This window comes from Nicotiana tomentosiformis, chromosome 1 (genome assembly GCF_000390325.3).
Source record: "Nicotiana tomentosiformis chromosome 1, ASM39032v3, whole genome shotgun sequence".
Lineage (NCBI taxonomy): Eukaryota > Viridiplantae > Streptophyta > Magnoliopsida > Solanales > Solanaceae > Nicotiana > Nicotiana tomentosiformis.
The window spans coordinates 13,899,407-13,913,335 of record NC_090812.1 but is presented as its reverse complement, the minus strand read 5'-3'; the positions used below and the strand labels follow the sequence as shown (position 1 = coordinate 13,913,335).

Below are 13,929 nucleotides of genomic sequence, written 5' to 3'. Positions count from 1 at the left end.
ATCTAGAGCTCTACTTTTTCAATCTAAACTTCCTATTAAGTTCTGGGGTGATTGCCTTCTAACAACCACATATATCATTAACATACTCCCTTTCAGATTACTGCACAACAAGTCACCCTATGAAACCCTTTATAACAAACCCCCACATTATTCACATCTAAGTACTTTTGGTTGTCTTTATTATGCTACTATCACAATACCTCAAAGAGTCAAACTTAAACCAAGGGCATTACCTTGTGTATTTCTTGGTTACCCTTTTGCCAAGAAAGGCTACAAATTATACAACTTACAATCCAAGCAGTGTTTTATCTCAAGGGATGTCACATTTCATGAGAACTTGTTTCCTTTTGCTTCTGATTTTTCTTTCCCTAACTCTGCTCATAACCAAATCCCCATCACGGCTACTATTGTGGATGATGACTTTCCACAAGCTCCCATTCCTTCTATTGTTCCTCATGTTCCTTCTCCTCGTTCTTTTGTTGCTTATCCTAACTCTCCTACTACTTATGTTACTCCTCTCCCTACATCTCATATGACTTTCAATCCTTATGTCTTGCCCTCTACTCCTATCATCTCTACTTCACATATACCCAACCTTAGAAAGTCCACTAGAGTTCATAACCTTCCCCCTCACCTAAAAAATTATGTTCTGCAATTTCCTCATTCTTCTTCTTCATGTTCTAATGCTCAGCAGGTAGAATTTGAACCATATCACTACTCTTAGGATGCATATGTTCCATCATGGCAGGATGCCACGAGAAAAGAGTTTGAGGCCCTACAAGCAACTTATACCTGGGACATTATGGAATTACCTCAAGGTAAGAAGCCCATAGGTTGTAAGTAGGTGTATAAAATTAAGTATATGGCTGATAGTAGTGTCGAAAGATATAAAGCTAGGTTGGAAATCAGGGGTGATACAAAAGTAGAAGGTGTGGATTTTAATGAAACCTTCTTCCATGTGGTTAAAATGTCTACTGTCAAGTGCCTTATTGTTGTAGCTGTCAAAAGACATTGACCATTATTTCAACTTGATGTTGATAATGCATTCTTGCATGGTGATTTGGATGAGGATGTTTATATGAAATTGCCTCCTGGTCTTGTTGTTTCTTCTTCTTCTACTACTACTCCTTCTTCCTCTTTGGTTTGTAAGCTCAATAAATAACTCTATGGGTTGAGACAAGCTTCTAGGCAATGGTATGCCAAGCTGTCTCAAGCTCTCTACTCCAAAGGTTACTCTCATTCCATGAATGATTATTCATTATTCATCAAAGGCAGTCCTGGTCATCTAGTGGTATTGGCAGTCTATGCGAATGACATAATCCTCATAGGTGATGCATTAGATGAGATAAATGCATTAAAACATTTCCTAGATAGTGAGTTCAAAATAAAAGACTTGGGGTCTCTTCACTATTTCCTGGGAATTGAAGTCACTTCCCATTCTACTGGTGTTCTATTAAATTAGAAGAAATTTGTTCATGATTTGTCGCAACAATACAACTGTTTGGATGCTACTTCTATCATTTATCCATTAGAGCTTCACAAATTGCAAGCCAGTGTTGATGAATTGCTGCCCCAACCTGATAAGTTCAGAAGCCTTGTTGGAAAACTATTATTTTTAACCCACACTAGGCCTGATATTTGCTTTGGAGTACAACACCTCAGTCAATTTTTGAAGGCTCCCAGAGTTCCTCATATGCATGATGCTTTTCATATGTTGAGGTATCTCAAGGGTACACTTGATCTTGTGTTATTCTACTTTAGCTCTCCTGATTTCTCTGTCCAAGACTACTCTGACAGTGATTGGGCTGCCTGCCCTGACACACGTAGATCAGTCAATGGTTTTTGTATATTCTTGGGGGACAACCTCATTGGGTGGAAATCAAAGAAGCAACCAGTGGTTTCTCTGCCATCAGTTGAGGCTGGATATCGAGCTTTGAGTAAATTAGTCGTTGAGTTAGCTTGGTTATCCAGGTTGCTTCATGATATGTCTGTTCCTATTGTTTCTCCTATTTCTATCTTTTGTCACAACGTAGCTTCTATTTATATAGCCAAGAACCCAGTTTTCCATGAGCGCACGAAGCATATCGAGGTGGATTGCCATTTTATACGCACCAAGTTTCATGAAGGCTTAATTCAATTGTCTCATGTATCTACTTCAAACCAATTTGCAGACATTCTCACCTAGCCACTATCTGGAGTTCTTCATCATTCTTTTCTCTCCAAGTTGAAGGTGTTGTTCCCCTTCAACTTGAAGGAGGATGTTGGGCTATCTGACGAGTTATCACACTTAGACCCACCACAAGAGCACAAAACTTAAGTGGCCTAACACACTTATTTATATTGTGGCTAGCTATTACACTAGGATACACTTTAATTTCTTTTGTCATTGTGTAGTTAGCTATCTTTGTAATTAGAACACCGAGGTATACAAGTGGGGGGAAATGTTTAAGTGGCTCGATTCATTTTATTCCCTTTCTTCTCTCATGTCTCTCTGAAAGAACATTCTAGAACCCTAAAACTTCATTGACGATTTCTTCAAATCGAGCTCATTCATGGATGTTAACAGGTACTTCTAGATTGGTTTAGAAAACTTATTAGGTGTTTGAAAAATACCACCACTTAATATATGTAGTCCTTGTATTCATGCGCCTACCACAATGCCCATGAGGAAATTGGGCACGATAGATGCAACATTAGTCATTAGGCTCTCGACTATCATCATACTGGTGAAAAGGGCCAAAGCAAAGTAGATAAAATGCCCAAATCCATTTGAAATCCTGCGAGGAAATATGCAATGGCACCTGGAACCAATGAAATTAGTAGTAAGTACGCCATCGAAGAAAGAGTGTTTCCAATCACAAAAGCACAACAATCATAGTATCCGTTCATGTTTTCTCTTTGAAACTCCTATATTTTCTCGAAAAAATTAAATTAATTAGTCAATATAAAAGATTAAACATATAATTAGTTAGTTATGATGATGAAACAAGAATACCTTTATGTACTCCACAAATGATGGGAATCCACCAATTGTCATAAATGTCATAGAAGAAACAACGAAAGCCACCATTAGACCTCTTTCCTGAAAAGTTAATATTCAAAAATGTGTACTATGAGTCATAAATTGCGCGTTCATCTAGCCGTACTGAATTTATTTTTGATTTCTTATACCTTTTAGTTGTTTATACCTCGATTGAACCATAGCATGAGTCTACATTATAGTAGATAGAGCCAAGACCTAAAGTAATGACAATATAAGATGCGAATTGCATCCAATAGTAGCCAATATCGCGGAACATATTCACAGAAGACCTCCTTGTCAAAATAAGGCTTTGCATTATTGCATAGTAAAGTTTGCATGGCTTATTTTTTTCCAATTTTTCACCACCCTGAAAATATAATGGCAGTTAGAGTGATTCCTTCTCGTCACCTTGCAAATGACCTCTCCTTCTTGCTTTCCCTTTTGGCAATTGTTGCTTACATGTTGACATATTTATAAAACTTAGTTCTGGATTTTATGATATCCCTCAGATGATTTATATTAATAAATGAGAAGATCTACCACTTCTTCTGTTGGTTTTCTTCCAGCTAAACCATGTTCGATATCCTATTAATAGCCCAACTAGATATTTAGTAAAATATTTGGCTTTAATATCCTAGAAAGGGAAAGAGTATGGATACTATTTAAAGGGTTTACCTCATCAAAATCTTTGTTAATTATTTTAAGAAAATGATCAGACGGATTTTGAAGAGTTGGGAAAGGGAAACCATTTGTCCCAAAAAGCTATCATAACAAAAGAAGAGATTAAAAACATAGCAAGCTGATGAAGATTTTAAATGTACTTGCACTATAAGTCCTTAGAAGTTCATATAAGCGTACCTCAATTTCTCCACTAGCACTAGCAGGTCCTGAACTGATTCTTGGGGTTTTACCCAGATGAATAATTGAGAGAGAGAGACACGAAAGTAAAGAGAAGAGTGAAGAGTGCAGAATAAATATTTCTTAGATATTCTTCAAAGATCTGATACACAGTACATATATTGAGATTAGGGGCTAACTATTATTAACTAACTCATATAGCCGTTAGGATCTTAACTACTTAACTAACTGATACTGTAAAATTATCAGTTTACCCTTATGTCTAATTATGTTACACCTTTCTCTACACTACCCCTCAAGCTAGGTACTGAGAAAACATTCAGAATTCCTAGCTTGGAAGAAAGGTATTGATGTTGAACCTTGTTGAGCCCTTTAGTCAGTATGTCCGCAGGTTGTTCCTTAGTAGAAATGTATATTGTCTTAACTAGTCCTTGAATGATTTTCTCTCTGATAAAGTGGCAATCGATTTCGATATGTTTTATTCTTTCATGGTAGAAAGGATTTGCTGCAATCTACATAGCCATTTTACTGTCACTGAAGATTTCAATAGGCAGTTCAAACTCAATTCCAATTTCCTTCAAGAATCCTGTCAGCCAAATTACTTTTTGCCGCTTTAGAAGCAAGACTTCTGTATTCAGCCTCGGCTGAACTTCTTGACACTATGGTTTGCTTTTTTGACTTCTATGCTACTAGTGAGTTCCCAAGTCTAATCAAATATTCTGAGACTGATTTTCTAGAATTTGGATAGGCTGCCCAATCAACATCACAATATGCTGACACTGTGTTGTTACATATGCTGGAGAGTAAAATGCCTTACCCAGGTTGATTTTTGATGTATCTCACAATTTTTAGGGTTGCTTCCATATGATATTTCTTAGGTCTTTGCAGAAATTGACTGAGTGTTTGTACACTGAAGGAGATGTCTGGTCTTGTCATTGTAAGATATAAAAGCTTACCTATTAACTTTTGGTATGAAGCTTGATCTTTCAGTTCTTCATCTAAATAGGCAGTAGACTCAGCCTTTTTGATATGTTCATCATATTCTCTGATTGTAAGTTTCATATTGAAGTCTAGAGGAGTGGTTACTGGTTTAGCAGTTGCGAGGCAAGTTTCAGAAATAAGCTCTAATGCATATTTCCTTTGATGTATTAGAATTCCTTGTTTTGACCTAGCAAATTCTATGCCTATGAAGTATTTCAGTTCTCCTAGATCTTTCATTTTGAAAGCTTGTTGTAGGCTTTTTTTGGTTTCTTCTATTAATTTTAGACACTCACATGTGATAAGCATATCATCTACATAGACAAGTACTATAGTGATACCTTCTGAAGTTCTTTTGAAGAACACAGAGTGGTCATGTTGACTTTGCTAAAATTGAGAGATGATTAAAGCCTCTGTTAATTTAGCATTCCATTATCTTGGGGCTTGCTTTAATCCATACAAGGATTTTACAAGTCTGCAGACTGGTTTGTTCTCCCCTTGACTTGTGAAATCTTGAGGTAATTGCATATAGATCTCATTAAACAAATCTCCCTGTAGAAATACATTATATATATCCATCTGGTGAATATGCCAATTTTTAGTTGCAGCTAAAGCTAGGATAGTCCTGACAGTCTTCATTTTAACTACAGGTGAAAAGGTTTCCTCGTAGTCTATACCTTCTTTTTGACTGAACCCTTTTGCTACTAGTCTGGCTTTAAATCTCTCCACTTTACCTGTGACTTTGTATTTTACTTTGTATATCCACTTGTAGCCTATAGGAATTTTTTCTACTGGTAAAGGAACTATGTCCCAGGTGTGATTGTTTTGTAGAGCTTCAATTTCATCTTTCATTGCATCAATCCACCTAGTATCCTTTGCAGCCTCAGAGTAGGTAGTTAGCTCAATGATATTGTGATGTTGCTGCTATGTAGGCTTTGTATTTGGGTGTGATGTTTTCATAAGTCAGAAACTTTGATAATGCATAAGGTTCATCTTGATGAATATTGAGTGATACAAAGTCTTTCATCCATATAGGTGGTTTCTTGCCTCTGCAGGATTTTCTGAGATCTGACTCTCCTGAAGGTATAACTGGGATAATCTGAGACTGTTGAGTCATTGGTGCTTATGTAGTTGTTGTCTGTTGAACTAACTGTTGCGGTGGTTCTGAAGGAAGTGAATCATGTAGATCATGTAGTTGTTGATTTGGTGGTGCTTGTGTGATAAATGTTTATTGAGAGGTTGATTCAAGGAGTAATGAACTACTTGACTGCATGGTACTTATATTCTGCTGATTGTGTATGCTTGTTTCAGGATTGAGGAAGGTACCAGAACTCATGTATAATGATGATAGATCTTCCGTAAATTATAGGTTATATAATGACTGATTGTTGCTTTGAGGAGTAAATATAGGTTGATTGTTGCTTTACTGGATTTTAAAAGGAAAACAATCTTCCTTGAAGATGACATCTCTGTTGATAAAAAATATTTTATCAGCCATGTCATATAACAAATACCCCTTTTGGTTATATGCATATCCCATATGAATAGAAGAATTTGATCTTGGCATTAGTTTATCATGTTGTTGAACTATTTTAGCATAGCATAAACACCCTATAACACTCAGATGTTGCACAAATGGCTTCCTGCCATACAACTTCTCATAGGGAGTTTTGTTTTCAATGGTTGTGCTAGGCAATATATTGATGAGGTAAACAACAACTTGAGTGCAATGTCCCCAGAACATAGGAATACCAGCCTGCGACCTAATTGCTCTAGTTACCTCTAGGATATGTCTATGTTTCCTCTCAACTACCCGATTCTGCTGAGGGGTATATGAACATATTTTTTGATGAATTACTCCTAGACTACTGAATACATCATTACAGACTGAATTAACAAACTCTGTCCCATTATCAGTTCTGACCACTTTCATTGATTTATCAAACTGTGTTTTCACAAATGCAATAAACTGTTGCACAATCATACATACACCTGATTTAAATTTTAGGAGAATCCATATCATTCTGGTGAAGTCATCAACCACAGTTAGGAAGTATTTGTTGCCATCAATAGTAGGTATTTTATAAAGCCCCCATAGGTCCATATGAATGAGCTCAAAACAAGCAGTAGTTCTAATGCTACTTATACAAAAATGTTGCCTTATTTGTTTGTCACAAGGACATATACTACACTTATCTACTCTAGCAGATATTATTTCTACTTTTACTGGGAGTATCTTCTTCAATACAGTAGGGGAGACATGGCCAAATCTTTTGTGCCAAAGGTCTATATCATTTGAAGTGATCTCTTTATTGAACTCAGATTCTTTTGCTGCTAGGCAGATTGCTTCATTTCCTTGTACTGGTTGTCTACTAGGAATGTATAACCCACTGTCTTCTCTACCAATCGCTTTCACCCTCCCACTAAGATTTCTTGAAATATAAAAAATCAGGAAAGAAAGCAACTGAACATTTCAGCTCATTGGTTACTTTAGAAACTAACAACATATTATACTTGAATTGAGGAATATAAAACACATTGGTTATAGTGTCTTGATCTATTAGAGTGCTAGATCCAATATGAGTAACCTGTGTTGTTTCTCCATTTGGTAGATATACCTTCTTTGGTTGACTTGTTTGAGCTATGGAAGCTTTATGTAATAATTCAAGTCATCTACTATATGGTTTATAGCACATGTATTATAATTATACATTATTTCAAACTATTTGATGCAAGTAATGCACATGGTATACCTGCTGCATTTGCTATAGGGGCATTTGTTGCAGAAGATGTCGTATTGTTTTTGTTCAGTAGCTGCACTATGATCATACTACTCCTTGGTGAATGTGCAATTTCCTAATTGAGGTAACATTCCCAATGAAGCGTTCTGCATTTGTGTAATTGAGCTTCCTCCTGAGCTGGTCATTTGAACATTCTGCATATTTTCTGTCCAACCTTGATTACCAGTTCTTGGTAGCTGATTATGCACTATTGTTTTACACAACACATTGTAAGCAACATGTGGATTACCATTTTTCTTTCTTGATCTGAAGTCTGCTGGATACCCCACTATTTTGTAGCAGTTTTTCTTGCTATGGTCCTTCATCTTGCACACCTCACAATACAAATTGAAAATTTTCCTTAGCTTCTGATAATTTTCCCCATTTCTAGTATACATAGCCACGTAGTAGTAGTAGTAGTAGTGATAGTAGTAGTAGTAGTAGTAGTAGTAATAGTAGTAGTAATAGTAGTAGTAGTAGTGGTGGTGGTGGTGGTAGTGGTAGTAGTGGTAGTGGTAGTAGTGGTAGCAGTGGTGGTAGCAGTGGTAGCAGTGATAGCAGTGGTAGTGGTAGTAGTGGTGGTAGTGATGGTAGTGGTGATAGTGGTAGTAGTGGTGGTAGTGGTGATAGTGGTGGTGGTAGTAGTAGTAGTAGTAGTAGTAGTAGTAGTAGTGGTAGTGATAGTATTGGTGGTAGTAGTAGTAGTGGTAGTAGTGGTGGTAGTGGTGGTAGTAGTGATAGTAGTGGTGGTGGTAGTAGTAGTAGTGGTAGTAGTAGTAGTAGTAGTAGTAGTGATGATAGTAGCGGTAGTAGTAGCGTTAGCATCAGAGTTTCATCTTGAGTCACGTGTGCCTGATTTTACAGGATAAAGTGCGTTAGCATATTTTGTTGTAATAGTTGTTAGTATTAAGCTAATCGACATAAGTTTTCTATCACACCACATTGGTAACACCACACATGAAAAATCTTAGTACCTTAATTTTAATTTGTATAAATATTAATTACCTTGGATAACATCTAAAACTGATAACGTTTTTCTGTCTTTAATTACAAGGAAATTAGTAATACTCTACTAATGGAGAAGTAAAAGAGATGTTAATTACTACATCAAAAAAATAAAGTAGTGATGCATGCCATGCAATATTCAGATGAAGATTTTCTTATAGATTTTCCATAAGAAAGTTCCTGTTTGTGACCATTGATAAGAATATGTCCAATGTTTCGTGCAGAAATCTAGTCGTCCTGAGAAGTCGCCGCCACACGTAATCATTCATATTAAGAAAAACAACTAGCTGAGGAATTTAATATAGAGTTTAACTTCTATATTGTAACTAACAGCTTGTTTGGATGGTTGTTACTTATTGTATCGTATTGTATTGTTATCCCAAAATAATGTCTGTTTTGATTATTTATTTAAAATGGATTGCATTGTATTGTTAAATCAATTATTCCAGAACAATGAGAAGCCCCATTTTTTGAAACAACCGAATCGGTGTGGTGGGATTATTTCATATTTTTCTTTCCAATTGTGCCCTTACTTATTACTCCATAATTCTATTTTTCTTTTATCATATTTTATACTTACTCCACCCAAATACGTATTATGTAAATTATTTATGTCATCGTTCTCACTCCAAGTTGTGATTCGTTCTTAGCTTTGGAAGCCATTACAATAACGTAGTAATTTGCAAATATCTACCACATGTTAGTTTTCAAACTATTTTTTTTCTCTATTTAAGGCTTAAATTATATTTTTACTTTCATATATTTTTATGTGTAATTCTTAATAAATTTAATATTTAAAATAATTAAGGGTATTTAGTAAACTTAATAGTTACAGTACAATACGATACTATCAAACGAAAGAACGAAAATATTATTTAACAATAGCATACGACACAATTGTGATGACCCAAAATATCATCTTTAATTTTAATAAGTAATTATGTGTTCTAAGACCTCGAAAAATATTATTTTTCATTCCTTGACTTACGTGCATAGTCCGGGCGTAAATCCGGAAAGCCTTTATGTGAAAATTTATGAAGTAATAATTTTTGGGATTTAAAATTGATTTTTAGTTGACTTTGGTCAACGTTTTGAGTAAACGGACCCGGACCCGTATTTCAACATTCCCGGAAGGTCCGTAGTAAAATATGGGACTTGGGCGTATGCCCGAAATCAAATTCCGAGGTCCGTATCTCAAGAAATGAATTTCGGATGAAAATTGTAAGATTCGAATTCTATGGATTTAAAGAAATTAATTAATGTTTGATCTCATTGGTATCAGGCCGGTATTTTGGTTCTGTATTATGGTACAAGTTTAATATAATATATAACTCAAGTATGTAAAATTTAGTAGAAATCGGAGTTGATTTGACGTGATTCGGACGTCCGGTTGAGATAGTAGTTTTGAAATGTTCTTGAGGAATTCGTGAGTTTTGGTGCTAAATCATAGTTTTAGGTGTTAGTTTGTGATTTGATCGCACAATCAAGTTCGTATGATATTTTTAGACTTACGGGCATGTTCGGGTTGGAGCCCCGATGGCTCGGATGAGTTTCAGATATGTCATGGGATGTTTTGAACTTAGAAAATTTTGCTGGTATAACTGAACTTGTTGCAGGCCTCTAATCTCGCAATTGCAAGATCAGGCATCGCAAATGCGAACCAAGCAGGTATGGCCATTGCGAGGTTATTATCGCAATTGCGAAGAAAGCCTAGGCCAGCAGTTCTCGCAATTGCGAGTTTATCTTCGCAATTGCGAAGGACCAATTGTCACAAATGCGACATAATCTTCGCATTTGCAAAGGTAGCTGAAATGTGAAGGTACTCGCATTTGCGATGAACTATTCGCATTTGCGAGCTTCGCAATTGCGAAGGTCAGGTCGCAAATGCGACATCCGCAATTGATAACTTTGGACTTAGACAGGATTTTTCATTCATTCTTCAAATTTTCGAACCCTAAACCTCAAGAGGCAATTTTTGGGCGATTTTTACGGGAAAATATTGGGGTAAGTGTTTCTTATCCTATACTGATTATATTTCATGATTAAATAATCAATTATATCATGAATCTGTGAATTTATGAAAGAAAAATTAAATTTTTATAAATTCTTCCAAAAACGAAAATTTAAGATTTGAAGGTCCATTTGATATCGGAATTGGATAATTTTTGTATGGTTGGACTCGTCTCGGAATGGGTGTTCGGATTTCGTAAGTTTTCTGAGATTTGAGATGTGGGTCCCACTATCGAATATTTTAATGAATTTCGGATTTTTATCCGAAAAATTTGTAAATTCATATGGAATTAATTCCTATGATTAGTATTGAATATATCAAATTGTTTGGGAATATATTTGAAACTTTTGGAGACAAATTTAAAAGGAAAAGTTATGGTTGAGTAATTGATTGGAATTTGCAAAGTGAGGTAAGTGTCGTGGTTAACCTTGACTTGAGTGAATAAAACTCTTAAATTATTTGTTATGTGAAATGCATGTGAACGACGTATAGGCAAGGTGATGAGTATCTATACGTCTTCAAATTAATTGTTTGCATATTTACTTGAAAAATCATAAATTATTTTAAATCATGAATTAATTGTTATAATAAATGTTTCTCTCCTATTCTTTGGTAAATATTAATTCTTGAATTCCTGCATTAATTGTTATATCTTATTTGAATTATGTGTATTAATTGCTACTTAACATTTAGCATATTAAACATTACTGCCTATTTTCTTCCCGATTCCCATAATAAATTGCTATTTGTCATTGTTTGTTTCATAATTAAATCATAATTATTGTATGCTTGTTGTCTTATAATTTTATATTAATTGTTGGATTTATTGGAAAAATTTTTCTATAAGAATTGATTGAAATGGATATATTGGAGGATCGGGTTGCACGCCGCAACATACTTATTAAAAAGTCCATATTGGAGGATCGGGTTGTACGCCGCAGCAGACTTATTAAAACGTCCATATTGGAGGATCGGGTTGCACGCCGCAACAGACTTATTAAAAGTCAATATTGGGGGGATCGGATTGCACGCCGCAATAGACTTACTAAAAAGTATATATATATACTTGATTGAAATAAATATACGACAGACTTGATTAAAAGGAATATATTGGGAGAGCGGGTTGCACGCTGCAACAAAATTGAATGTGAATATACTATGAGAGCGGGTTGCTCGCTGCAACAGAATTGGATGAAATAATAATGGATTATGACTGTTGAGTTGGCTTCAATTATTATAAATGAATTACCTGCTTTATTTCTATTATTTGTTATTGTTATTAATATTGCGTACATGTTAATGTAAGTGAACCGCCTTAGCCTCGTCACTACTTCGTCGAGGTTAGGCTCAGCACTTACCAATACATGGGGTCGGTTGTACTGATACTACACTCTACACTTCTTGTGCAGATTTCAGAGTTGGTCCCAGCGGCGTACCATAGACTTGCTCAAATTTCAGCTACCAGAGGAGACTTGAGGTATAACTGCATGACGTTCACAGTTCTGAAGTCTCCGTCTATTTTACTTTAGCTGTGTGTTTATTTCTAGACAACTTTATTTTATTCAGACCTTTATTTGTATTTATTCTAGAAGCTCCTGCACTTGTGACACCAATTCTGGGATGATATTTAGACACCGTTATTTTTATAGATTATTTCATTATATTTCAAACTTTACTTCCGCATTTGTTTCTTTGTTTATTTAATTTAAAGATTGTTTAAAAATTGGTTAATATTATTCTAACGTTGGCTTTCCTAGCAAGTGAAATGTTAGGCGTCATCATGGTCCGAAGGTGGGGATTTCGGGTCGTAAGAGTTGGTATCAGAGCATTAGGTTACATAGGTCTCACGAGTCACGAGCAAGCTTAGTAGAGTCTGAAGGACCGGTACAGAGTCGTCTGTACTTATCTCTCAGCGGCTATGAAGTTTAGGAACAATATCATTTCTTTCTTATTCTGTCATGCGAATTTATTCTATCATCGATGATTGAACCATTCCACTCTTATTCTCTCGCAGATGGTGAGAACACGTAATACCTCTACCGATGGACAGGGACCAGACCGGTAGCAACTATGGCCAGAGGTCGAGGTCGTGCTAGAGGCCGAGGCAGAGCTCAGTACGGAGCTCGAGCAGCTGCACCTGTTATAGAACCTCAAGTGGACCTTTAGGAGGAGGTTCCATTTCAGAATGTACCAGTTGGACCAGTTCAGGTCCCGGAAGGATTCATAGCCACTCCAGTACTTGAGGACGCTCTAGTCCGTTTGGTAAGTCTTATGGAGGGAATGGCCCATAATGGTATATTTTCAGTGGCACCAGCCGTCTCACAGGCTGGGGGAGGAGCACAAATTCCCACTACTCCTGCTCCGGAGCAGATGGCTCCCTAGAATCAGGCTCCAGTAGCCCCGCCAGTTGGGGTAGTTCAGCTAGTTGTTGCGGCATAGATCGGTGATAGGCCCGCCATGTCTTTTGAGGCCTTATTGAGATTGGATAAGTTTACCAAGCTCTTTCCAGTTCACTTCAATGGTACACCTTCTGAGGACCCACAAGATTATCTTGAACGTTGCTATGAGGTGTTGCGGAACATGGGTATAGTTGAGACCAATAGGGTTGATTTTGCTGTATTTCAGATGATGGGTTCCGCCAAGAGGTGGTGGAGAGATTATACATTGACCCGACCAGTCGGATCACCTGCACTTACATGAGAGCAGTTCTCTCAACTATTTCTGGAAAAGTTCCTCTATATCACACTGAGAGAGGAATTTCGCAAGAAATTTGAGCTTCTACAGCAGGGCAATATGACTGTTACTCAATATGAGTCCCGTTTTGTGTATTTGGCCCGTCATGCTCTCCTTTTACTACCTACGGAAGGATAAAGAGTGAGGAGGTTTATTGAGGGACTCACTCACCCTATCAGGCTTCAGATGGCCAAGGAGACCGAAAGTGAGTTTTCTTTTCAGGCGACTGCTAATGTCGCAAAGAGGATCGAGCTGGTTCTTGCACAGGAGAGAGGGCAGAGGTACGATAAAAGGCCTCATCAGTTCGGTAGTTTCAGCGGTGCCTCGTCTGGAGGCAGAGGTAATTTTGGTAGGGGTCATCCTCCCAGACCGTTTCATTCGGCACTTCATGTATCTCCCGGTGCTTCAGGGAGTCACGGTCCTATTATGCCTTACTCTGGGCAGCCAGCATTCAGTGCACATTCAGCTTTTATCAGTGCACCACCACTCCAGAGTTACTACAATGGTTATCCGGCCCATCTGGGTCAGCTTCAAGTTCAGCA

General features: G+C 36.8%; 1 protein-coding gene across 1 annotated transcript; it reads left to right on the top strand.

The window, feature by feature from the left end:
- Window positions 1-7,596: 7,596 nt before the first annotated feature.
- Window positions 7,597-8,479, top strand: LOC138900744 (uncharacterized). Its single transcript, XM_070188250.1, has 2 exons — window positions 7,597-7,605; window positions 8,039-8,479. Exons 1-2 carry the CDS (start codon window positions 7,597-7,599, stop codon window positions 8,477-8,479), a joined length of 450 nt encoding a protein of 149 aa, XP_070044351.1.
- The last annotated feature ends 5,450 nt before the right edge of the window (window positions 8,480-13,929 follow it).